The sequence below is a fragment of the Zootoca vivipara genome, chromosome 12 (assembly GCF_965207765.1).
Source record: "Zootoca vivipara chromosome 12, rZooViv2.hap1.1, whole genome shotgun sequence".
NCBI classification, from domain to species: Eukaryota; Metazoa; Chordata; class Lepidosauria; order Squamata; family Lacertidae; genus Zootoca; species Zootoca vivipara.
In genome coordinates, this window is record NC_142595.1 from 24,769,464 (window position 1) to 24,794,446 (window position 24,983).

General features: G+C 44.9%; 1 protein-coding gene across 2 annotated transcripts in view; it reads right to left on the reverse strand.

The window, feature by feature from the left end:
• Window positions 1–770: 770 nt before the first annotated feature.
• The window catches only part of WIPF2 (WAS/WASL interacting protein family member 2), a 30,184-nt gene continuing 5,971 nt past the window's right edge, over window positions 771–24,983 (reverse strand). For both annotated transcript variants that reach the window (XM_035137044.3, XM_088656096.1), the window contains exons 2-8: window positions 15,056–15,168; window positions 14,785–14,917; window positions 12,781–12,894; window positions 10,606–11,268; window positions 9,060–9,272; window positions 7,844–7,945; window positions 771–6,389 (exon numbers count right to left, since the gene is read on the reverse strand). In XM_035137044.3, the coding sequence (XP_034992935.1) occupies window positions 6,349–6,389; window positions 7,844–7,945; window positions 9,060–9,272; window positions 10,606–11,268; window positions 12,781–12,894; window positions 14,785–14,917; window positions 15,056–15,112 (1,323 nt within the window). In that variant the 5' untranslated portion in view covers window positions 15,113–15,168 and the 3' untranslated portion in view covers window positions 771–6,348. The remainder of the gene's footprint in view (window positions 6,390–7,843; window positions 7,946–9,059; window positions 9,273–10,605; window positions 11,269–12,780; window positions 12,895–14,784; window positions 14,918–15,055; window positions 15,169–24,983) is intronic.

Genomic DNA, 24,983 nt, shown 5'->3' on the forward strand with positions numbered 1-24,983 from the left:
CCCAAGTACTCAAAGCTTCCTGAGTGAGGTTGAGAAGGGTGAAAAGTTTGCACCACTTTGGGCCACGGTGTGAGGATGGGAAGCGTCTCCCATGTTTGATCTCCATCACTGTAGCGCTGTTGCGTTGCCACACACGTATACATAATAAATTCCAGAGTCTGACAGATGATTTTTACGCCCTCAGCTCAGCATGGACGGTTTCACCAACCCCTAGGTATGCTTTTGAGGCCTTGGGGTCTTTCTGTTCACAGTCTCACATTTCAAGCAGGTTGTGTGTGTGTGTGTGTGTGAGAGAGAGAGAGAGAGAGAGCATGGAACTAGAATGGGGTGTACCATGTAATAAATACATGCATTTTTGTTATTTATATCCACCTTTTTTTCAGTGAACTCAAGGTGGTGTATAAGGTTCTCATCCCTCCCTATTTTATCCTCAAAGCAACCCTGTGAGGTAGGATAACCTGAGAGACTAGATCACTGGGTGGGAATCAGAACCTTGACCTGTGGGAGAAAAGGGCTAGGTGTCAGTGAATGGGAAGCAAATATGTTTGTTTCCCTTCCTTTGCTTCTTTCAAGGCACCCATATCTAACATAGTGCTTGGAAATTCTGAAGGGTTTTAGTCAGATATTTGTGAAATTTCAAGTAGCCTTGAGTCCACAGATAAAGATTATCAGTATTTTTTTTAAAAAGCTTCATTGTGCTTACTCATGCTCTACACGTTCAATTAGCAATATGCATCTTTCAGGCAGAGAACAAATTATATAAAACACTGTTTGTATTTAATTAATTTATTAGATCATGGACACAGACTCAATTCTGCATCAGCAGACGCAGTTACAATTTTAGTAAAGACAGCACCACTTACTGTGGGTCAGGTACAGTGTCTTGCAAAGTATTGAAATAGTAAAAGAGAAGGAGGCACTATCAAACATAGTAGGTTGGGAGCAAGAGTAAAATCCCTCCACCCTCTCTTCAACCAGCCTCTCAAGAGGCTTCAGCAGATACCACCTTCATGTGTTAAACCCTCATCTCTACGGAAATGACGAGGACTAGTCATTTCCTCATTAAAAACAAAGATAGGATTACTGTATGATGAATGATATGGATTTAGGAGGGAGAGTAGCTGACTTCGAAAACAAACATGCTCTGCAGAGTGGGCAGGATACTGTGCTGTACTGGAAGTCTCGATGTAAGTTTCGTAGCACAGTTATTCACTAACCCAGGCATCCCCAAACTTCGGCCCTACAGATGTTCTGGACTACAATTCGCATCTTCCCCGACCACTGGTCCTGTTAGCTAGGGATCATGGGAGTTGTAAGCCAAAACTTCTGGAGGGCCGCAGTTTGGGGATGCCTGCACTAACCCTTCTCACAAGCCCTCTACCAGCAGTTTTGTGAAACAGGGGCATACAGCTGCTGCTGCTGCTAACTCAGATCTTAAACTACTGCCCCTCTGCAAATAAGCCTTAAGAGGAAACTGGCAGGAATTGCTCTTTGAAGCTCCCATTAGGAAATAAATTCAGGAAGAGGGATGCTTAGTATAAAAACTGATCACGTACTCCATTCATACAAGAATACCAAAACCGTCTGTGCTTATTGTGATAGCTCACAGTTCATGGAATTTAAGACTCTCTCAAAGCATTCTGACCATTTTAACGGCAAAAAAACAAACACCAAACCAAAGGTTTTTAAAAACACCAAGGGTTTCTCCAAATGCCACATCAAGAACATCTTAAAAGTTCTCACAGTTCCTTATCTTGTAATGGGATAAGCAAATTGTGTAAGAATGTTATAACCCTAACGATGAAAGATGCCCCACATGATTCTGCTCACAGCAAACGACTCAAGAATCCTGGGATTCTTCACTTGCAAGCAGTCTGGATGAAGCTTTTCGAAACCTTTACAAAAGCAAAGCAAAGGACATGGGGCAAACGAAAGGACAGTTTTATCTTAAAGGCAAAGGGTAGACTTGAAGCAAAGTAACAGTGCAAGAGACCAAAATTCTCGTTATTGAAACCACAAGAAGTGGCTCTCAGTAGTGTTTCTTCACTTAACAGTAATGATACTGTTGAACCAAAGCTTAACATAGGATACAGAGTGCATATAAGCTTGCAAGAGACTAAAGATTGACCAATATCCCACACACACAAACCCCCAATGGGAGCCACCTGAGGATAAGGCACAGTGAGTGAAACTCTGAAATCTTTCTATTCAACAATGGGCGTGTTGCACCATCCACAACAGCCTCTGCCCTGGCACACTCATGCAGTTTCACACTTCATTTACAATGGAAGACTAGTAAGAGAAGGGCTGGGTGTTCTCTGCACACACAAGAACTGAGCCAAGATAACTCAAATCCTATACCAAGAAATGTGGAATTCTACAACCTATTATACAAATTAAGCCAATTTGTGTGATTCTGTTTCTGCCCCGTTTTCCATTTCTAATGCTGCTAGTCATGTGTTAGTGTCAATGAACCACACAGAACAACGAAGGCTTCTCTTTCCCTTGACCACCAGTAAGCTTCTCCAGCTGTTCCACTGGTTAATATTCCACTAGGCACTGCCCACACATTTTCAAACACCTCTTGTTGGCTACAAAGGACTAGAACCATTTTTTACTCCCAAAAAATGGTCCAGGTCCATTCTCAGAAAAGAGAGTTCTGCACCAGGGCATGTGAGCATCTCCTGCACTTCCATGGAATAATGGCACACACAGTACTACTGATTCAGAGCTGCAGGCAGCCAGTCCTCTGAATTTGCATCTCCAATATGGTGCAGTTATTCTTGGCAGCATGTGTGTCTTTCACAGCTTCACAACATAGAGGCTCCTGCGTGCCTGCATTGTGCTGCTATGCGCTATCAACCCAGCATCCAAATCTGTAAGGCAACTGTTTCAAGAAACCAGACAGATGAGACCTAAAAGCTGCAACCTGCATTAAGCTCTTAAGATTGGTCTTGTCCATATTTTCCATATTAAGCCATAGTTAAAATCACGGTTTAAATGATGGCTTAGTGTTATGTCTGAACCCAGGCTCGTGGTTTCTCTCCCCACCCCACAAGCGGTTAGCCGAGAACAAACCTTGATTACCAATCGTTGGTGGTTTGGAGTAAAACAAAGCATGGCCGTGGGTTTCGACGTAATGGTAAGCCATAGCAACACCAGGAGTGCAGGAGCAAACCACCCACAATTTCAGCAGGGCCTGGTAGCACATTGCATATTCACATTAAACCACAGTCTATGGTTTAATATGATGTGCGAATCAGGCCGCTATGCATTTTCTTGCAGCTAATCCTGGGGGGGGGGCGGTATCAATAGGGACAGCTGTGGAAATGAAATCAAAACTGGTATCTTGATCACCATTCCTGAATCTTTGTTCTGAGAAGGAAATATTCGGAACAATAAAAGCTTATCCTGGACTGTTCTTCAAGATGTATACATAAAGAGACACGCTTTGGTCCTCTATTTGAAAACAAACAAACAAACAAAAAACCCATGCCAGAAGATGACCGGGCTGAGCATGGTTTTTAACATACATAAACTTTTTCTATAAGGAATTGTATTCAATTATGTGATTCCTTCATCAGCAGCCTGAAATGGTAAAGCCCAGGGGAAAGAAACTTCATTGCTTGATTTTGCTAAAAACAAAACTGCTAAGGGTCTCCAGGCATAAAGTATGCCTGCCACCTTCAGCAAAACTCAAATACTTTTTGGCAGAGTCTAGGAGTTGGGAGAGCAAATTTGAGGTTTTCATCTTGGTAGTGGGTGATGCGAGTTTCACATTTGTGGTTTTTAAAATGCTATATAAACCTGGTCCGAGGTTTTAGGACAGGGTGAAATAGGAAAATGTCTCTCTGTGTGCCAGTTTCCCCTTGTACAAACACACCTGGTCAATAAGGAAATGCAAAGCCATCCCAACCCCAACCCGTCCTGTCCCCCCAAGGCAATAAAAACAGACCTAACATGGAAAAAAAGGAAGGAGGAAGAAAGCAGTGCTTTGGCCCAGAACGTGCAAGTATAACATAGGTGCCTCATTTAAGAAGTTTTAATTCCACTGCCATTTTAAACTTAGGAACCCCCTTCACAGTTGCTTCACAAAGGATTTATCTACGGGAAGCTAACATTATAGGGAACATAATCTTTAATAAAAATTAAACACACACATCAAAAATGCACAGTGCATTTAACTTCTCTCCCCAGCAAGCTATGCTGGGTAAGACTTAATTTTCCTCCAGAAGAAAAAAGAAATTCCTCCAACCAAGCATTAGCCCTCAACATGAGGGACTGCCTGGTCATTAACATAAAAGTGGATGAATTTCCATCATCATTAAAAAAAAAAAAGATTAAGTAGAAGGTGAGGGAGCTTTTGTAGTGTATGGCCAGCAAGCCTACCTTGATCCTATATTACAAACTTTTTACAACATACAAAATAGATCAATATTTATGATTATAACACGTATTTCCCAACCCGCAAGTTATTCAAGAGTAAATATACACAATAATTATAACAAATCTGGTACCAATCACATGACAGAAGTACTGTGTAAGGCAAAAAAAATATCAACCAACCAGCTAGCTAGCTAGGTCTGATGTTATAACCATCTGCATCAAGTATAAACAAGAGCAGGGGCCAAGAAGATGACAGGAATTCTGCCTGTTTCAGGATCAATAGTGTTCAGCACAGAACGGGATGCATCTACTTCTGGGAAGCAGTGTAGCAGTGATTTCCGAACAGGCCACTACGCATGGAGACAAAGCCACACCAAGAAGAACATGTGCAATCTACAAATGGAGTGTATTTCTTGCTTACTGGTAAAAAGGCAAATGAGAATGCCACTGCTCTGACCTCAAGCCCCAAGACAAGCACTATGAGATCTCCCTCCGATGGCAGGCCAGGTTTTCCGTGCTACAACCAAGACACCTAGATTGCACAGGCGACACTTCCACAGGAGGAGCAACAAGCACCCAATGGTCATGTGCACAGATGGCAACTCTCCTCCTCCTCATGTGCAAGAAGCACCGAGAACATGATATTCTGTGTACAAAATATACTGCGTGAAGGGGGCTCTCTAGTCACCCCCAACCATAGTAGCTACTTTGCTGGAGTCGGTTATTAACCGTCACAACGATCAACTCCGAGTTAGGAGCAATCAATTTACCGTTTAAGCATTTGCATTTGCACACACTGGCTGGGGGCCGCTGCTTGGAATAGGATACCACTCATAACCAGAGCTGAATGCTTCCCCATCTGACTTCCTTCCGGTGCCTCAGGGTGGGCAGGCAGCCGGGACCCACTCAACCCTCAGCACAATGGTAAACCCCAAAAACACGCCTGCTGCCAGAGGGCATTAATACATAGGGCAACTCCTTCTCAAAGCTACCCATGGCTGGAGGAGACAAGATGGGGCCGTGACTTCATTCGTGGAAACAGTAGGAAGTGATCTTTCTGAAGAGGCAAGACAGTCAATGTCACAGTCTGAACAACAAACAACAACAACAACTTGGGGCCTAAAGTGCACTCTGCCCTGCATGGCCGCGACATTTGCGCCCATGGCAATGCCATACATGTGTCAGTAGCGGCCGACAGATTATAATCGGCATGATTAGGAGTCACAGGGGCTTGTACTGGATTGCTAGCAGCCGACACTCAAGGGAAAGAGGACATCTTCAGATCTGCAGGACAAGGAGCGCTGCAGCGATGGAGTGTAAATTGCACCCTGAATTTCACTTGTGCTACCATGGATGCTGCTACATTTGTATAGCTTTCCTCATATAGAATTTGCTCCAAGCGATGCTGTTTATACTGATTTCCTCCCCTCCTCTCTTCAAGTTAACCACAATTTTAACGCGTTAGTATGTAGTGTCTGCATTCAAAAATGGAATAGCTATTTCAGTCCTTCTAATGCTCACCTCTTAAAAAGAAAAAAAAACCAGAATTCCCCATTTCGCAGGCATTTCCCTCCCCTAAGCTAGGCAAAGATCAGTTGCTTCACACTGGCCCAGAGATCCAAAACGGTCCTGTTTGGCTTGCGTTTCCGGGAAATATCCACTGGACCCTTGATCTTGAACAGTAGTTGTTTATGAACTGGGGAGACCCACACAGATCTGCAGGAAAGGGTTCTCACCCAGCTGTGCCAAGAGACGTCCTTTTAAGTCCAGGTGTGAAATGCATAGATGGAAGTGAGTAATGGTAGGTTTGTCCGGGTTCTTGAAACAGTTTGGGGGTTGGGGGAATCAACAGCAGGAATGTATTTTTCATGCAGGTTTCTGAGGGAGAGGAAGGGAGGGGAAAATCAGAGAACACAGGTCCATTTTTTTTGGTGCTGTGGAACCATGCCCAGCTGCTGTTTTTCACCTTGGGATGGGAGGCAGAGGAGGGGCCCCACGTGTAGCTGAAAAAGAAATAAGACCGTTAATGCCACAGATGCATCACCATAAGAAGTTAGGCTCTACAAAGATGCTGATCACAAAGCAAAAGAGATATTTATTACTATTATTAGTAATATTAGTAGTAGTAGTAGTAGTAGTAGTAAGTATACCACCCTTCATCCAAAGATCCCAGGATGGTTTACAACAGAAAATGAGAACCAGGATAGTTCACAATAGAAAATCAGATACAAAACACAAAACAAAACAAAACAAAATCAATAACCTCCCAATAATCCATATGAAGTTTCCACACTGCTATCACTATCCCTAGGTAGTCATTTTGCCAGGGCCGAGGAACTTCCAGGTGCAGACCTCATTAGACCCACCAAGCCTCCCAGGAGGCTTTTTGTTTGGCCCAGGAGGCTTTTTTTTGCCAAGCTGCATCCACCTGCCCTACACCTGACATCATATGACATCAAGTGCAGGGCAAGTAATAACCTAGCTCAGCTGAAGGGGGCTTTGCAGGCACTACTGATCAGCTGGGATTGCAAAGCCCCATACAAAGTGCTCAGCAAGGCCAGGCTATCAGCTGACAGTCAAGTGTTTTGAAATCCCTTGTAAAGTGCTTTGTAAGACCTGTTGTGTGAAAAAAGGATGACCTGGCACCACTGTGACATCAGGTGACTTACAGGTGGGTGGATCTGTCAATCTATAAAACTTGGTCCACGTGGGATGGGGGAAGATAATAATTTGCCGCGCTAGCCAAATTCAGTTCCCCACCATTGCATGATGCAGATTTGAGTTACGCCGAGAGAAAAAAAAATTAAAACTGAATCATATTGAATCATAGAATTCTGGAGTTGGAAGGGACCCCAAAGGACATCGAGTCCAACCCCCTGCAGTGAAGGAATCCTGCCCACAGCCATCCCTGGGTGGGCTCAAACCACCAATCGATTAACAGCCAGACAAGCTAACCTGTTGTGCCACTTCAAACTTGCACCTCGTTCTCATGTTTTCCAGGTAGCTGGGCTTCTGCATCTTGTTCAGCCCATTCCAGCAAATCCTTTGCCATGAAGAGCAGTGAGTCATCATGTTCCCACCCCCGGGGCTCCCCAGCCAGTCTGCCTCTGCAGCTGCTCCTGCGTCCTTGTAGCTACCTCCTGCATTCCCTCTTCCTCACAAAAGCACAATGAACTTGGACAAGTCTAAATCAGAACCAGCATTAAATGTATGCAAGACTGCATAGTTTGCATAATTTGAAAAGGTCCAGAAGCAGAATGAAGGAATTGTTGATGATTTTAAATAAAATAATCTCACTCGTAATGCTGGCAAGCCATATTCTCAGCCCCATGGAATTAAATTGCTTATAACAACTTGCCAAATTTTCAAGCACGGAGCTGAAAATAGTTTGCTTTATGAACAATCAGCCAGATACCTGGGAGACCAATAAGCAGATGTGAGCCAAATCAGTGCTCACCTCTATTCGTTTTGCTGGGATAAATCTTCTGGAAGTGCTTGAACTCTTCTGGCGCTGGGAAATCTTCCACTGGATGAAAGGAGTATTTAGATTCAAAGTCATCTGCAGAAAAGGAGGAAAATAAGGCCTGAAAACCATTTCTGGTCTGAAGGATTCCCACTGCCCTACTTTTTGCATCCATAAAGCCCTGAGGCTGGAACCATGGCTAAAATGGCAAAACTTGAAGCAGCCCCACCCTGAAAGTTCTCTCCAGGTGCCAAATTTTGGTCACCATTATATGCAGATGACAGACTGGGGGCAGAATCCACCAGGAAGTCAGAGTCACCTGGTAATAAGAGCTTTGTGCAGTGTCAGAATGGGCATGAGTGTCAACATTTCAACATTCCTATAGATCTATCTATCTATATATATAGTTTGTGTCACTGCTTCTCCAAGTAGCAGTTTGGGCATTCTATACAAAATGAAATGTACCTAAAATAAACCAGTACAGACTATAAATAAAAACATCCAGTGAATATATAATTCAAAGCATCAGATGCTTAACAAGCTGTCAACACCAAAAGGGAGAGAGCGATTCCATCTGCACAAATGCTAAGCCAAACCCAACGAAGGATAATGAGGAAGTTCCCATAGAACTTTGCACCTCCTTTTTGGGGTTGCTAGAAGTGAAGCCACAGTTTGGCTTAGCTTCAGACATTTGGTGTATTTTGCTTCAGACCAACCATGAGATGTTGGCAATGTTTGTTCTGTGGCTGGACGAGTTTGTCTAGAGCAAGAAAAGCCATGAACCCAAATTTGGACATAGCATTGGGGAAACCATGGCTCAGCTCACAGCAGTGCAGCATCAGCAGGAAGAAAGGAAGGGCAAAACTACAGCAATCTCTTATCTGGGAACCCACAGGGTCACTCATTCATGCCAAGCCATAGTATGACTTGGCAGTCTATGCTAACACGTCTATGCCAGTGTCTTTCATTTTAGAGCTACTTCCTAAGCTTGTACGACTGAAGTTTCATCCCCAACACACACACACTTCTTATTGGCTGATCACAGTATTTTTTTAATAGCCATTGTAGTTAACCGATACCAGCCAAACCAGCAGAAGTATCGTAATTCTGGGCAGGCTGGTTTTCCTTTGAATCCAGCGCATGTCTCAAAGCCAACTTAAATGCACCTGACACCTATAATTTAAGGTAACAGCAAGTTCTTTCCACTCACCTCCTAAGAAAGACCTGACAGTGGAAATAGAGTCCCGGTGTCCATTTCTCATGGGTGGGGGAGGGGGAGGAGGTCCAACTGGCGTTCTGGTGGGTGGGGGTGGGGGTTTCCCACGGCTCGTAGGGTCTGGCGTCCCGTGCATTCTGTAGGGTGGGGGAGGCGGAGGCGCATCTCTACCGCCATTTCGGATCATGGGTGGCGGCGGTGGAGGGGCTGCAATGGAAATTTCCCAGGTCACGATTTCATGAGCTAGCTTAGTAGCCAAAACAAAAGGGAAAAGCAGAGTTCCCTAGGTAGCCAAGCAAACAGCCCTAGGCCTTCCATCAACATCATTGGCTCTGCAGGCCCTTGACAGCCTTGTCCTTTTCTTGCACCTGCTATATAGGATTCTGGGGGGTTCCCCCCCCCCTGATATCCCAACTCCGTTAAGGAATTTTCTTACTTACTGAAGAGGCTAATTCACCTATGTGGCCCTTAGCATGGCGAGTTGTAGGCTACCAAGCCCTTGGTGAGTATTGTGCGCATGCTGAAGTGACCGTAAAATGGCTGCATTCTGATCACGACGTGCCTGCACCAACTGTCCTCTCTGCTTCTTTTTGGAGGGTTTGCAGTTGCCATGGGGAGTCATGATCTGGGCACAAAATAGGCTGCTCAGATGATCATGCTCCACAGCCACAAACACGCCACACTAAACGGGTTGGCTTATTAGTTGGGCACGAATGTAATACCTGCTTTTTATTGTCGCTGTTCCGAAAAGCACGAGCATCTACTCATTAATGACCAGCTTTTTAATAACTATGAAGTTGTGGGGTCCTTTTTAGCAAGTCATCTGTTTCGAGGGCAAGGCATACTCTTCTGCACAACACAGAAAACTAAATTTGATCCCACATGTCTTGGTAGCAAAGACTCTCCATGTGAAAATTGAATTTATATTCTAGTCTTCCAAGCATCATTAACATGCTATGGTGGCAGTATCCTTTGCACAAGAGGCCTGGGATGCGGATGGGGAAGCAGATCCTTTGGGTGCTGAGTTGGTCTCAAAACTCCCACAAGCCGCAGCCAGCATGGCCTATGGTCAAAAATTGGCCACAACTTAAAACGACGGAAACTGCACATCCACATCATCATCCTTGTCTTTCTACAGCGCTTTCAAGCGTTCAAATGTTTCACCTGCAGATTTAGGAGAAGTGACAACTCTTTGTTGGCATAGATCTGCCTTGGGAGACAATGGAAGAAGAATGTGCCTTTGGGGACAACTGAGACTGTGAATTTGTGGCTTGGCCAGGTGACACCTAGCAAGTTTGTGGCAAAGGTATGGTTCAAACTGAAAACTTCCTAATTCACAGCTCGCTCGTAGTTGCTATGCTACAGAGCATGATACCAGCCCATTCCTAACCTTCTTAAACCCACCGCATACCCATCCTGGCACCAAGATCAGAGACTACGGACAAGAAGGCATTTTTTCCTCTTGAGAGATTAACGAGAGGCTGTCAACACCAAGACCACTTCCAGTTTTTCATAAACAAGGGCTAGGAGATGCTCTTACCTGCGCCCCGGCTTGGAGGGTCACGGGCAGGAGGTGGGGGCCGATTGCTCTGTAAAGAAGGGGAGGCTGAAGGGGGTGGGGGAGGAGCCATACCCCTCCCAGGCCCGGGTGTCTTTCGATGCAAGGAATTGTGTCTCTGCGGAAGCTCGGGAGCGGACTCGTTGGTGGGGCTGGCGGGGCCGTTGGGTACACCGGGGGGTTGGCGGTAAGGCGGAGGAGGGGGCGCCAGAGACTGGCCCTGACTGCTTGGTCCCGTTCGGATATTCACTGGGGAAGGGGGCGGCTTGATAGGGGGAGGAGCCGGCGGTCCATCCCGACTCCCTGGGAGCCGCTGTCCTGGCGTTGGTGGCAAGGGCTTTTCGCGGTTGTAGGAAGGTGCTTTGCTGCTGTGCATGGGAGGAGGGGCAGGGGGTGCATTGGCTCGGCGTCCCGGGGGCGGAGGCGGCGGAGCCGATGAGCTGTGTTTCATGCCGGTGCCACTGGCGGTGTTTGGCCGCGAGAGATCTGGCAAGGAAGGTCTCTGCATGCGCGGAAGTTCCGGAGGGGAAGCCCGGCTGTGGTCAGCGTCATCTTGGGGCCGACTGCTGGTTGCAGACACTGGGGGCCGCGGAGCCGCTGATCTGGACCCAGGGACCTGGAGGGACTGCTTCCCAGAGGGACTTTCTGAAACCAAGGAAAGCCAGCACAGAGTTGCTTATTAGAGAAGCGAAATAGATCAACATCTCCTTCCAATATAAACCAACTCCTTTTGGCAAAAACCACCATCCAATTAAGTGGAAACTGACGACGTTTGTCCTTGTACTGAGACCACAGCCAGTGATGTACTGTTCATGCAGAGCCTATATTCTAAATGACCAGGAGGTGTTCAGATGTCTGGACACAAATGTTTCCCACAGCAGAAGGGATGAACGACGCAAGTCAAATTTCAATTGCTGGACATAGATGGGAAATCAGGGGAAAGAAAAGGGCGACTTCTTGATTGCCAATGTAATCCTGGCAGGCAGTTAAAGCTTTGGACAATTCACTCATTTAGGGGTGCAAAATTCTGTTATTCTGTCCATTAACCTCCTACATCTACAGCTTCCTGAACAAGGGTCCTCTGATTCCCTTGCCTATTCAACCCACTTGGCCTTCCCGGCATCAACAGCACACCAACCACCCCTCATCTCCAAGCACTGTGAAAGTCCTCACTTCCAGCACTTTATCCTTGGCCAACCCTACGTCCACATGCGGCTCCTACTTTCCAGTGCAACTTTTCCTCACTGGATTCCCAGCTTTCAAGATCCTTGTTGCCCCTTAACTTCTCTCTCTTTCCCCCCATGTTTCAGAAGCCCGACTGGCTTCAACTACAAGTCAGGTGTTAAGTGTGGCTGGTCCCTTGCTGTGGAATGCTCTTCCAGCAGAGATTCAGCAGGACTCCTTGCTGGTAATTTTCTATCATCTCTTCCAGACCCTATTCACTTGCTTATACTTTTCTCCATTGGGTCAGTTTTTAAAAATTATTTTCCATTTTTTAAATACTATTTTATATTGTAGTCATATGAAGGGGACACACACACACACACACACACTGTGTGTGTGTGTGTGTGTGTGTGTGTGTGTGTGTGTGTGTGTGTAATGACAGCAACTGAGTGACAATGTTCAACCCCAAGGGATTTTCACAGCAGCCAACAGGTTAAATAATCAAGTCAAATGATCAATTTTAAAATTCAGAACAGAAACTTATCAGAGGTAACATGTCTCTTTGGGGAAGGCATTCCATAGACAGGGTGCCCTTCACCCCTACCCTCAAAAACCCTATCTTGGCCACCACCAGCTTCACCTTAGATGGCCAGAGTATCCAAAGGGGAACCTCAGAAGAAGATCTAGAGGTCCAAGTAAGTTCACGTAGAAGCATACAGTCTTGTAATACACCGGTAATACACACAGGCAGACAGATGGGGGAGGAGACATGGTTTCCACCCTTGATATTAAGCCTCACTAGTCTCAGCTCCACAGGCATTAAGTGCCACTACAAGCCGACATAAATTTTCCTGATCGTTTCAATAAGGCGTGGACTTGCTCTCAAAACCAAGTTCAGGAGCTAGGGTGCCTGATTACTCAAACAGAAGGTTCAATGTCTGGTATTTCACAAATCATTATTTATTCAGTCTGTGAATATTCTGTGGTCCTCACCTGAACTGTCCTTTACTCCGACAGGTCGAAGCTTGGGGACACCACCCTGGAAGAGGCCGCCCTTTGGTGGCAGAGGGGATGCGCCAGAGTTGTAGCCACCACTGCCCTTGGATTCTGGAAGAAAAAGGCCCCTGGATTATTTATTTAGTTTCTAAACACATTTTTTAAAAAATATCGCCTTAGGAACATAGGGAACTACCTTATTCTGAGACAGACCGTAGATCCAAGCCGCTCAGTTCTGTCTATGGCGCTGGGCAGTGCTTTCCTCCAGGGTTTCAGGCAGGAATTCCCTTCAGCTCTAACTGCAGGTGCCAGGGATTGACCCTGGGGCTTTCTAAGTACTGTGGAACCTCTACTTACCACCATAATCCATTCTGGTGGCCCGTCCTTTAGGCAACATGGGTCGCTGGTAGAAGCACTGTTGTGTGCATGTGCAGATGGTGGCAGCCCCTTTTGCGCATACGCGGATTGCGGCAAACCCGGTATTTACTTCCAGGTTTACCGTGGTCGCAACTTGGATCAGGCCCAAGTAGACGAGGTCGTAAGGAGAGGTTCTACTGTACACGAGAGATGCCCTAAAGAGACACTCTGCTCTACACTACACTGAGCCATGGTTCTTCTCTTCTGGGCTTTACATAGGCAGCTTCCACCATATTCTTTTACTCAAGATGCTGCTTCTCAGCACGTAGGCAAGGCAAAGACCCAATGATATTGGAGTCATCTCCTCCTGAAGTGGCAGTATGAAAGCAGAGAAGGCAATAACTTTACTGCTCAAGATCACATGGGTATCAAGACAGCGGCTGCTGCCTAAAGAGCTAAGCACAAATACATCATAGGCTGTGCATTTACCTTCACGCCAGGATTTAGAGACACCTGTTTCCAAGGATTTAAGTGTGCAGCTGCCAGTTCTATTTTACTGCTAACTGCAAAACTTTATTTCAAGCGTTTGCACCACTGGGACCTGTGCAGTTTAGGAAGTAGTTTCCTGCCTTTCTTCAGAGAACAAAGAGAACATTTTTTGCAACTACAAATGCAGACAGGAGAGTGCTGCTTGTGAGCTTCCCAGAGGCATCTAACTGGCCACAATGGGAATGCTGGATTAGACCTTTGGTCTGATCCAGCAAGGCTCTTCTTATGCTGGCATACAGAGGGGGGGGCATGCAGGAACTCATGCTGCCAAACTAGGAGGCTTCTATGCTTTACGCTGCCAGAGGGAACGATGGCCTCAGTCACAAAACAAAGGGACTGACTGCAGAGCCTTTCCCCCAACAGATCAAGGGAGAGAGCTATTGACAGCTCAGTCCATAGAGTCTGAGACTCTTCATCTCAGGGACGTGGGTTTGAGTCCCACATGGGGCAAAAGAGTCCTGCATTGCAGGGGGTTGGACTAGATGACTCTCATGATCATTTCCAACTCTATGATTCCACGACGGTATGCAATCCAGACCACCCAGTTTGCTATGAGTGAGTTCAACACAGAAGGTACCTGCTGAGAAGTGACCTGAGCAGGGCAGTCAGTTCTGAGGTTCTGCTCAGGAGTTAAGTGGGGAAATAGGCTGGCAGGCTGAGAATGACTCACGGCGTATGCCAGCAAATGACTCCAGGTAACTCAAGCGAGTGAACCCAGCCACATGCGGCAGTGCACGGGGAGGAAGAGTCTTCCCCTTCCGGCCCTTCTGTCTTTCCCCAACTCCTCATACAGCACAAAGCCAGATCAAGCACACAGCGTATCCAACAGACAAATGTAAGCAAAAGCCTCACTCCAAGGGCAATCTTATGGGCCACAGCCCTCTCCCTCCCCACCTGCCTCACCTGATGCCTCTGTCCGTAGAGATTCTAGGCCATTTTTCCTCCCATACCTGATGCTGAATTCTTTTAAGAGTGAACGCTCAACAGAAGGGCTGAGCACCATCTGGAAATTGGGGGGGGGGGGGAGATCACCGAGAACTTTCCCAATTAGATAGCAAAAGATCTTATTGCAATTGCCCCAGACCCCATGCTTACTCTCAATGATGGGTGCACTCCGGTCATTGACTTGGGTCACCTTTTTCAACTTGGCCCCTTTACAGATGTCTTGCAGCAAGGCTCCCCTCCCTCGCTGCTCATCCCTGTTCAGTTTTGGAGGGTCTGTGTTAGCCTGAAAGGAGAAGATCGGCAACCAGGTTAAGTGGAGAAAGGGAAGCTAAGCATAGGAGTAGTTCTTGTGAATGCTTTTCAGCAGGGCTCTTTGTATGGGGACAGAAGGGAAGCATGCAGGGACAGGAGGACCACCTACCTGATTGAAAGTTGGGGGTGGGGGTGGTCCAGGGGGAGGGGGAGGAGGTATTGGCATCTTTGCCCCACTCCCTGCCGACTCAGCGTAAAAAGAACTTTTGGTCACTCATAAACCTGCAATGACAGGGGTGAAACAGAAAACTGTTACAAAGGAGAAACAACAGCAAATGAAATAGCAGGAGGCAGTGACGGAACCTGGTGGGCATTGTTGCAGTTTCATACCCACTTCGCTACCGTAGCTGTCACGAGAGAATGCCATTGAGGAAAGTATTTTATTCAGCCGATTAAAAAAGAGTATTTCATGCAAGCTGACTGCAAGGCAGTTGAGAAAATAAACACAATAGAAGCAGGAGCACCACTACATAATAATTAACACACCAAGATAAGAACTAAAATGCTTTAAAGGCGAGGGGAAATGAAGGTAGCTGCAAGCAAGCTTTGAAGCTGCAGACCCAGGAGACACACATGCAATACAGACCAAATTCAAGACAACATAGGGGCACACATGGAGGACAACAGGTAAATCAAAATTATCTGCCTGAACTGAAAAAGTGAAATGCAGTTTAAGAATAAAAATGACAATTCAAGTATTCCACACACACACACACCCAAAAAGCCACCCCACTTTTTACTGGATTATAAACAGAGATTATTATTATTATTAATTGAATTTATATACCGCCCTATTAGTGAGGTGAGGTGAGAATATTCTCTGCTGGAAAATTCTCCGAAGAATATTCTCCACAAACTGTAAATTCTAATGTAAGAACCAGTTTTACAACATTTAAAAAATCTAGTAAATAAAAAGTCAAGCTGTGATACTGCCAGTGTAAGTAGTGTAAGTTAGTGGCAGGCTTAGTGATTAACATGAATCATTCACGTTGAATTTTCAATTTCAAGTTTGGTGCAAAAAAATGTGAATTCAATGCATTGCCCCACTAAATAAAAGTATCTGTACAGTTTTTGGTTGCCATCTAAACACGTTTACCCATGAATGAACATGCATAATAACTAATTATATCATTTTAATGCATTAAAATGAATGTTCTCCTATTTTAAATTAAAATTCTCTAATATGCTCATTAATCGAGAATATTCTCGAAAATTTAACATCACTATGCCCTATACCCAGAGGTCTCAGGGCAGTTCACAGAATAAGATTAAGGAAGGACCTTTTTATATTGTGCTGTCATTTAACATTGCTGGCATTCTGAGCTGCTCTCTACCATCTTTTGCATAAGCCACGGAACTAGCCAACAAAATGGAAGGATAAAGGAAAAGAGTGGCAGGTAGAAGTCAAGGGTGCTCATACCTCTGTACAATATAAAGCATTTTAGCTATGGTACCCAGATTTCTCATTTATTTTTAAAACCCTTTCTCATACAGAGGTACCGTACTTTTCCATGTATAAGACTATATTTTTTTCTTGAAAAATCATGCTAAAAAATTGGGGTCTTCTTATAGATGGGTAGTGAATAGCGTGGATGTTTGATTGGTTGCTGCTGTGTCTGTTAGCAGCTATTGTGTGTGTGGTTGGTTGCTGCGTCAATGGGTGGTGTTGATTGGCTGACGCTGTGCCAATTGGGCTGGCGATCGTCTTATGCACGGGGGCATCTTACAGATGGAAAAGTACGGTAAATAGCCTCCTAAAAAGTGACACTCTGAACATAGGTATACTACAAATTTAATCAGGTTTGAAAGAAACTCATTTAATTGCCACAGTTCCCAACCAAGGAAACACCCAGGCAACTATAGTCTTGTGAAGAGACCGAAGGTCTCTTAACAACATACTCAACACTCTCCCAAATCGACCGTTCCGACAGTTCTCCGAAGGAAGCCGTGACCATTTAAGTGATATAAAACTGGTTTCGATTTGTAGAGCAGATTGACTCATAATGAGAACCGTCCCTCGGTGAATATATTTCATGAACACAACTATAGTAAGTGAGCCTGGAAAATTCCCAGGATCGAAAGCACTTCAAGTCTGGTTGGGGGGGGGGATTAAAAGAATTTGACATGTTCCTATCCTATAACTGGGAATAAGAATGTGCAAGGATGCTTCTGACACGTCCAAGTGCGGGCCAACCTATACCCTGGAAAAGTGAACAACAGTTCAGTTTTAATACAGCACTGCATTAGCTGGCGGTGCTATAGCAGGCTTTGCATAAGCTGATTGACAGGCAGAAACATCCGCCACCACGTCACCACAGACATACTTCGGACGAAGCAGATACAGGAAGAAGTGGTGTGACTCACCCTAGATACACAATGCCGATACCTGTCAGAAGCACAAGCCCAATGACATCCAATTACCAGTCGGAACTATTACAGACAAGCCAGTCTAATGCTAGTGGAATGCACCCGGTTTCAGCACCTGCCTGCCCAAGGAAGGGAGTTGCAGCAGCTTGAGGCAAAGCAGAGGAATGGAGTTCTGATGAACTCCAACCAAGGAGGAGTTGCCAAGAAAGCTGACTCCCCTGAAACCCTCATGCAAGGCAATTCATAATAGTACTTAAGAGACCGGATACCTTTGCCAAACTCCAGCTCTGCCAGAGGAGATGTGAAGCTTTTTAAAATACTGGCCAAAAAGCAAGTCCAATACTGAATGAAAAAAAGCTTGCAAGACCGTAACTCCAGGCATCTCCACCCCACCCCCCACCCCCCTAAGAGCAGGCAAAAGTCATAGCTGTCAAGTTTTCCCTTTTCTCACGAGGAAGCCTATTCAGCATAAAGGAATTTCCCTTTAAAAAAGGGAGAACTTGACAGCTGTGAAAAGTAGGCATTTCCCAGTCGAAAGGCATGATCCACTAAGAACGTTTCCCATACGTGAAATTAACAGAAGCTGCAAGAACACACATCTATTCTGGATATGCTCTAGGGCACCTGCAGGTTCCAAACCTGGAAGAAGAAGAAAACTTTGTTTTTAAAGAAATGCTTCTGACCTTCGTGGATACAGAGATGTGAAAGAGGATGCTTGCATCAGCTATTTCCCCTAAAACATAGATTCCCAAAGTGGTGCCCTCCAGATGTTGCTGGACTACAACTCTCAGCATCATTGATCACTGGCCACACTGGCAGTGGTTGATGGGAGCTGCAGTCCACTATCACATCTGGAAGGACCCACCTTGCCTATCTCTGGCTTCAAATATCCAGGGAACAGAAAATATTAGGTACCTCCAATTTCAACTTTCACGAAAGAGATATGCAGGCTAGGTGGAAGGCAGGAGCATTTCCTCTCGAAAAATCATTTTGCTGTCCTTTCCCTAAGTACAGCAATGACAAACACAGGACTGTAGAGGAACAGAGAATTATCGTATTTTTCCATGGATAAGACTAGGTTTCCCCCCTAAAAATAATGTCAAAAATTAGGGGGCATCTTATACATGGATACATCTCCCCCCCCATTTTCTTAAATCTGAGTCCTCAAAAAATATACATGGGGGCCTCTTATAGACAGAATAATATGGTAAATGCACTGGGGGTGAAACACAATGCAACAAATCACCCCGCAGCAAACAATCCAAGTTTGCAAAGATGGTCTCACAGCCCACCCCTAAACAGTTCTTGCAAATAAAGTCATTAAAATCACCAGCCTATCGGATGTTTTGCCAGCCTGTTTGCCTCCACACACCCTTGGCTAGTCACTTGTGGTCCCCCAAAAAAGAAAGGGTGGGGAAGGAGGAAGTGTTTCATTCATGATTTCCTACTTGGTCTTCTAAGGAAGATTCCTGTTTGCCACAGACAATCTGTCTACTGCCAGGGTAGGCAACCTAAGGCCCATGGGCCGGATGCGGCCCAATCGCCTTCTCAATCTGGCCCACAGACGGTACAGGAATCAGCATGTTTTTACATGAGTAGAACGTTTCCTTTTATTTAAAATACATCTCTGGGATATTTGTTGGGCCTGCCTGATGTTTTTACTTGAGTAGAATGTGTGCTTTTATTTAAAACGCATCTCTGGGTTATTTGTGGGGCATAGGAATTCATTCATCCCCCCCCCCAAAAAATAGTCCAGGCCACCACATGGTCTGAGGGATGGTGGACCGGCCCACAGCTGAAAAAGGTTGCTGCCCCCTGGTCTAGTGGTTACCTGCCAACCTTCCTTAAACTGCGACAGGCTGTCTAGAAGTCATCACTGGAAATCTCAGCTCTGCCTGGTAAGACAGCAGCAGTTGACAAGAGATGGCGCAACCAAGCACCCGAAACTCTGGCAAAGTGACTGAGCTTCAAAGAGACAAACCTGGAGAAGTGTTGCCACCATGTTTCACACCATTAATGAAATGGAAACACTCTCCCTAATGTCAAGTCCTTTTTTTTGGACCAGTGATATGTTGTTTGACGTTTAAGTCGGTCTCCCTTAAAGCTGGCTGGGCGATACTCCACAAGAATATACAGTGGTACCTCGGTTTATGAACACAATTGGTTCCGGAAGTCTGTTCATAAACTGAAGCGAACATTCCCATTGAAAGTAATGGAAAGTGAATTAATCCGTTCCAGACGGTCCGCGGAGTAAGCGTTCATAAACTGAAGCAAACTTTCCCATTGAAAGTAATGGAAAGTGGATTAATCCGTTCCAGACGGGTCCGCAGAGTACTTAAACTGAAGCGTTCATGAACTGAAGCATGGGTGTAATTGGTTCCGGAAGTCTGTTCATAAACTGAAGCGTTCATAAACTGAAGCAAACTTTCCCATTGAAAGTAATGGAAAATGAATTAATCCGTTCCAGATGGGTCCGCGGCGTTCATAAACCAAAAATTCATAAACCGAGGTGTTCATAAACCGAGGTTCCACTGTACACGCTTCTATTCCATTGCTTATTTTCCTTCTTCCCGTCCCCACTTGTTTGCAAATCGGGTGCCTCTACCTTTTATTGTTTAGAGCAGGCTAGCTATTAGAACTGCAACCCGATTAAACAAATGTCAATTCATTGTCAGGCGTCTCTGCCCCAACCAGCTGTTGTTAGAAGTATTTCGTGCTACCAGAATCTATGCACCCTCTGCCTCATTACTTGTGGTCAATGTCTACAAGTTCACTGGTGCCGAAAGGACAGGCAGTCTAGCCCAACCTGCAGCTGTCCTCAGAGAGCTTCTTTTCTCTGCCTGGAATATCAGATCCCCTTATTTACTCAGATCTCCAATTTAGGAATAAAAATGCTTGATACTAACATATTCAGTATGAAAGCAATCAAATCAGAGAAATGTACACCCAAGGCTAGATATTTGCCACCACTCAGCCATGCCTTTTAAAAAAAAAAGTTCATAGCATTGTACGATGGAAGTACTAAAAGATCCTCGCAACTACTTGAAAGGGAATAAAATTGGATGGAAAATAAAACATACCTAAGATAGGAGCTTTCAATCAAGAAGTCATAGAACACAATTTAGTTTGTTTCATCTACTGAAGCTCTGCCTCTCCGATTCCATTCCTGTTCCAACTCTCATCCCAGTGTGCAGTCACACACTTGGGTTTACAAGCATGCAAAGACGCAATGCCCATGATGTGACTACAATGTTATGGGGGCGGTGTGACAGTTTCAAAGCATGGGAAGTGACTGGTCCAAAGGCAGCAAGCACTCAATTAATCACGCAGTCTCTGGGAATGCATGTGCTGCAAGACATGTAAGCTGGCAAAGATAGCCGGAGCTATGCCTAGCATGAAAAAGCCTTGACTGACTGATGGAGTTTGGCCCATTGGTTCACTTGCTGTATGTAGTAAAACACAGGGGGTTTTTCCTAAGCAAAACACTGAATCAAGCAACTGTGGAGCAACTTCCCTCAGTCTCCTCTGCTTTTGGCTCGTGAAAATTTGGTTATTAAACTGTGCACATGATTACTGGGGTGGAGGGGAAGGATCTGAAGTGATTTTAGAATTTACAAAAAGCACCAAGTGAAATCGCGTATATTTGAAACACCATTGAAAAGGTATGCAAACACTCCATTCTGCCCCTTTTGTGACGTTTTCATGTCACTTCCAGGTTTGGCGTGATGCGCATGTGCGCACAAAGTGAACATGCGTAAATGGGAGGGTTGCCTGTATCTCAATGTGCTGATCAGCCTTGAAGGTGCCAAAGATGACCCACAAAGATACTATGCCACCACGTTGACGCTTACTAGTGACTTGTGTTGGAATTTTTATTTTTATTTTGCTATAGCACTGCTACTGTGGGAATTGAAGTGATTTAATCATAACAGATGCCCTGGCTCATTAACTTCCCAGAAACACAGTGAGCCAGATATAATCGCCCTCATTATTGCAGAAACAAGATGCTGTTTTCTCTGCCCAGCATTTACGATATTGACAATTACTTTCCTAACGATGGTCGCCTTTTGCGTGCCTCATATGCCCTAAACAGAACCAAGCAAACATGTTTACTCCCACAATGCAACCTTCTGTGAATGGCAGCAGCAAGGGAGTGATAAACACAGCAAAACTGTACAGTATTGGTAAAACGCCTCCTCTCTCTTTTAGCTATTAACAGCTATTTAATAGCTGGTAGCAACATGGGGACAGTGATCTCTCAGACATGGGGAGCAGGCTTTAACCCAGGGGTTGGCAAGGTTTTCCTCGAGAAAACTCTTTTATATCACAACAAGAAATAAAGACTCAAGCTGCCCTCACTCTCAAAGATTTTGAACAGCTTGTACTTTCAAGTGTTGTTTGTTAACGTGAGAGGATGGACATCTAAACGATACAGAACATTTATGTCTCGTGATCTAAAAGAGTGTTGGGAAAATGACCTAGGAGATGCCGCAAATGACTCTGATTGCAGGGGGAATTTGCAATATTTGGGGGCATTATACCACTGTAAGATTAGCTCATATATTAAAAACATCTTCTGCAAAATGTTGCCAATGTGGTCAGCATAATGGAATGGATTTCTACCTCTGGTGAGAATGTCCTCAGGCAGCCTCTTCTGAGGAATTCGCATTTACTGAAATTAACCAAACTGCTCAACACCAGGTACAAACACTCAAACCTAGGGCTTCCCTAGAGATGAAGACTACATCCTTATGAATCACTACTTCTTCTTCTTTGGCGATCACTTGTAGCCAAGTAAGATTGTCACACGCCCCTCCTGAGCCCTCCAGTCTGTTGTTGCTGCACCAAGAAACCAAGTAGACAGAGCTGAAAAAGAACACTACCTCCCAGCTTGTCTATCCATGCCTTGGTAATTCATGCCAGGATCAAGTGCTACAATAAAAAAAAAAGCAGGCATGCCCTGGGCTCTGCTCCTGGCCAGGGAACAGGAGCCACTGGAGATTTCATATGCCCCCATCTCCTGGACCAAGCTGATCCCATATATAAACTTCATTGCTTTCTTTTTCTCTTCTATTCCTTCTTCCTTTAATGTTGAGAACCTTTGGTCTGGGTCTTATCTTTTAGTCATCTGTACATTGCTTAGAAAATGTTATGTTCTTTATTAGCTGCTGCTGCTGCTGCTACTACTACTACTGCTGCTGACAACAACAACAACAACAACAACAACAACAACACAGTCGTACTTGGGAAGCCGAACAGCCTAGTTCTCAAACGTTTCGGCTCCCGAACGATCGAAACCCGGAACTGACTGTTCTGCTTTGCAAACATTCTTTTGGAAGCTGAACGTCCGACGGCACCTCAGCGGCTTCTGATTGGCTGCAGGAACTTCCTGCAGCCAATGAGAAGCCGCACTTTGGTTTTCAAATGTTTTGGAAGTCGAACGGACTTCTGGAACGGATTCCGTTCAACTTCCAAGATATGACTGTAATGATGATGATGATGATTATCAACCTGGGATTTAACAGCAACATCTGTTGATAGAGTAACTCAAGGGGGTGGGGGAGGTAGTGGAAAGCGGGGCAAATTTTATGTCTCTCATCTCCCTTTCCCTGGAATGGCTTGTCTGCCCCCCTCTGCCGTATCTGCTCCTTCCCTGTCTGAAATATCTGAACAGGGTACACCTCCCTCCTCCCCAGGTACCAATCCTGTAGTCCAGGCACATGCTAACCATTCTTTTAAGAACACTGCAGCTACAGCAAGGCCAGAAAACAGTGATGGTAATGTGATTAGTGCATATGCAAACCAGTAAAAGGAGCAGCATTAGTAAGTTGAAGTACAATTATCAAAATCAACACACATTATAGTATTTCAACATATCACTGACCTTCTCCCCCAAAGCCTGTGGTATGGAAAGTGTTAAGGATGCTATCTGAACGGACAGTTGGGGCAAATTTCTTACAACTGCATAGTAAGAGGAGCTAAAACACTTATAAGACATGAATAGGTCATAGCAGTCTTCCCATTAACTTTTTGCCCAGGGCAAGTAACTGACTGGATCCTTACCTACATCTAGGTAAAAGCATGGGGGCCATCTGGCATTTCTTAAAAACACACAATTTTACTTTATTTTTTTGAAAGGCTGACCTACAGACCTGGAATGCTAGAAACATGAGGAAGATGGGCCTTCCAAGCTGGAAGACAAAACCAGCCCACGATGGAAGTGCTGTAGGAGACAAGCTAAGGTTGCAGGGCCCAAGAGAAAGCTCTCACATTGATCTGAACATGCCAAGTAGGGCACCGCTGTGGCTTAAATTGAATCAGCTTGCGACACAAAGGGATGATTGGACTGGCAACATTGTCACGGGCTGGTAGAGGTGCCGCATGAACAGACATGGCTTCTCAAGCATGGCCTGAGAAAGGTTAAATGGGGACTTTGGAATGCAGGTGCCAAAACCCACAGCATCTTGCAAGGAACACCCTAAACCAAATATTGAGGGGAAAGGGTGAACACTCCAAGGAAGCAACACCTGCTTCCTCCACCCACTCCAAATTTAGTGCTATTAACTGCCTCGTCTCCTTTTACACAAAATGTTAGGGCAGCGACAAAACGGAGCAAAAAAGCTGGCTCATTCACTTCTAAAATTTTTGCTCATTCACGTCGTTCCCGTATTTTACATTAAGACCCTTTCCAAGATCTACAAGGAATCTGCAAAATAGGACAGACTTTTCAAACGTGTTTATTATTTATACACGGTATTTCCCACACTACCTTTGGCAGGAATATAAACGGTGCTAGATACTTCTGCATGGATTACGATGTGCACAGAATTTCTGCTTAAGCATTCTTTATACGCAGGAATGTATTCCTCACAAGGCTGCTTGTGTTCAGTCAAGCAAGGCCTTCCTCCATTTGGTTTTCTGAAGAGGACGACGCTATTACTCCCTCTTTATGGTGGACCCTGAAAAGGGGCACAGCAGACTTATCTTTTTATACTCTGGCAACATTTAAATAACTGTTCCAAGGTACAAGGACATGTTCTTCAAACAGCAATCTCTCCTTTATTCATTCAGTAGAATGGACAGCAGGTATCTTGTGTTCGCTGTATGGGCGTGTGTCACATTTTTTATGCTCTCCTATGGGAAAAGATCCCTGAAAATATAAAAACAGAATAGCAAGCAAGGAGCTAGGCTAGAAAACTTGCTTGTTTTCAATTTGCAGGGAGTGGGTGTTGTTTCACATAGGGGGGAAGCATTCAAACTACATTAGCAGTTGTCAAACTGAAATAATTCAAATAATGACTCCTTCTCCCACAATTACAGAACAGGGAAGAAATGCAATCAGTCAGTGCTGTTCATACTTGTTCTTATAAGAACTAAAGCTATCCTTAAAATAAAGGATGCAAGCCAGATGTAAACACTTCACTGGATCAATTTACTCAATTTATTCTGATGTCATCAGTATATATCCAAACACAGGGGGAAATGAAACATCCACTTCATATTCCTCAAGAAGGAGATTGATTAAAACTTGAGAAAGCGCCAAAGGAATCAAAATGCTCTAAATAACGTTAACCTATCAAGCCACACAATTTACTCGAGAAGAGCACTTATCTGGCACTGTGGCCCATCCTTCCGCCCTAAACCTGACGTATGGTAAGTGTGTGGTGACC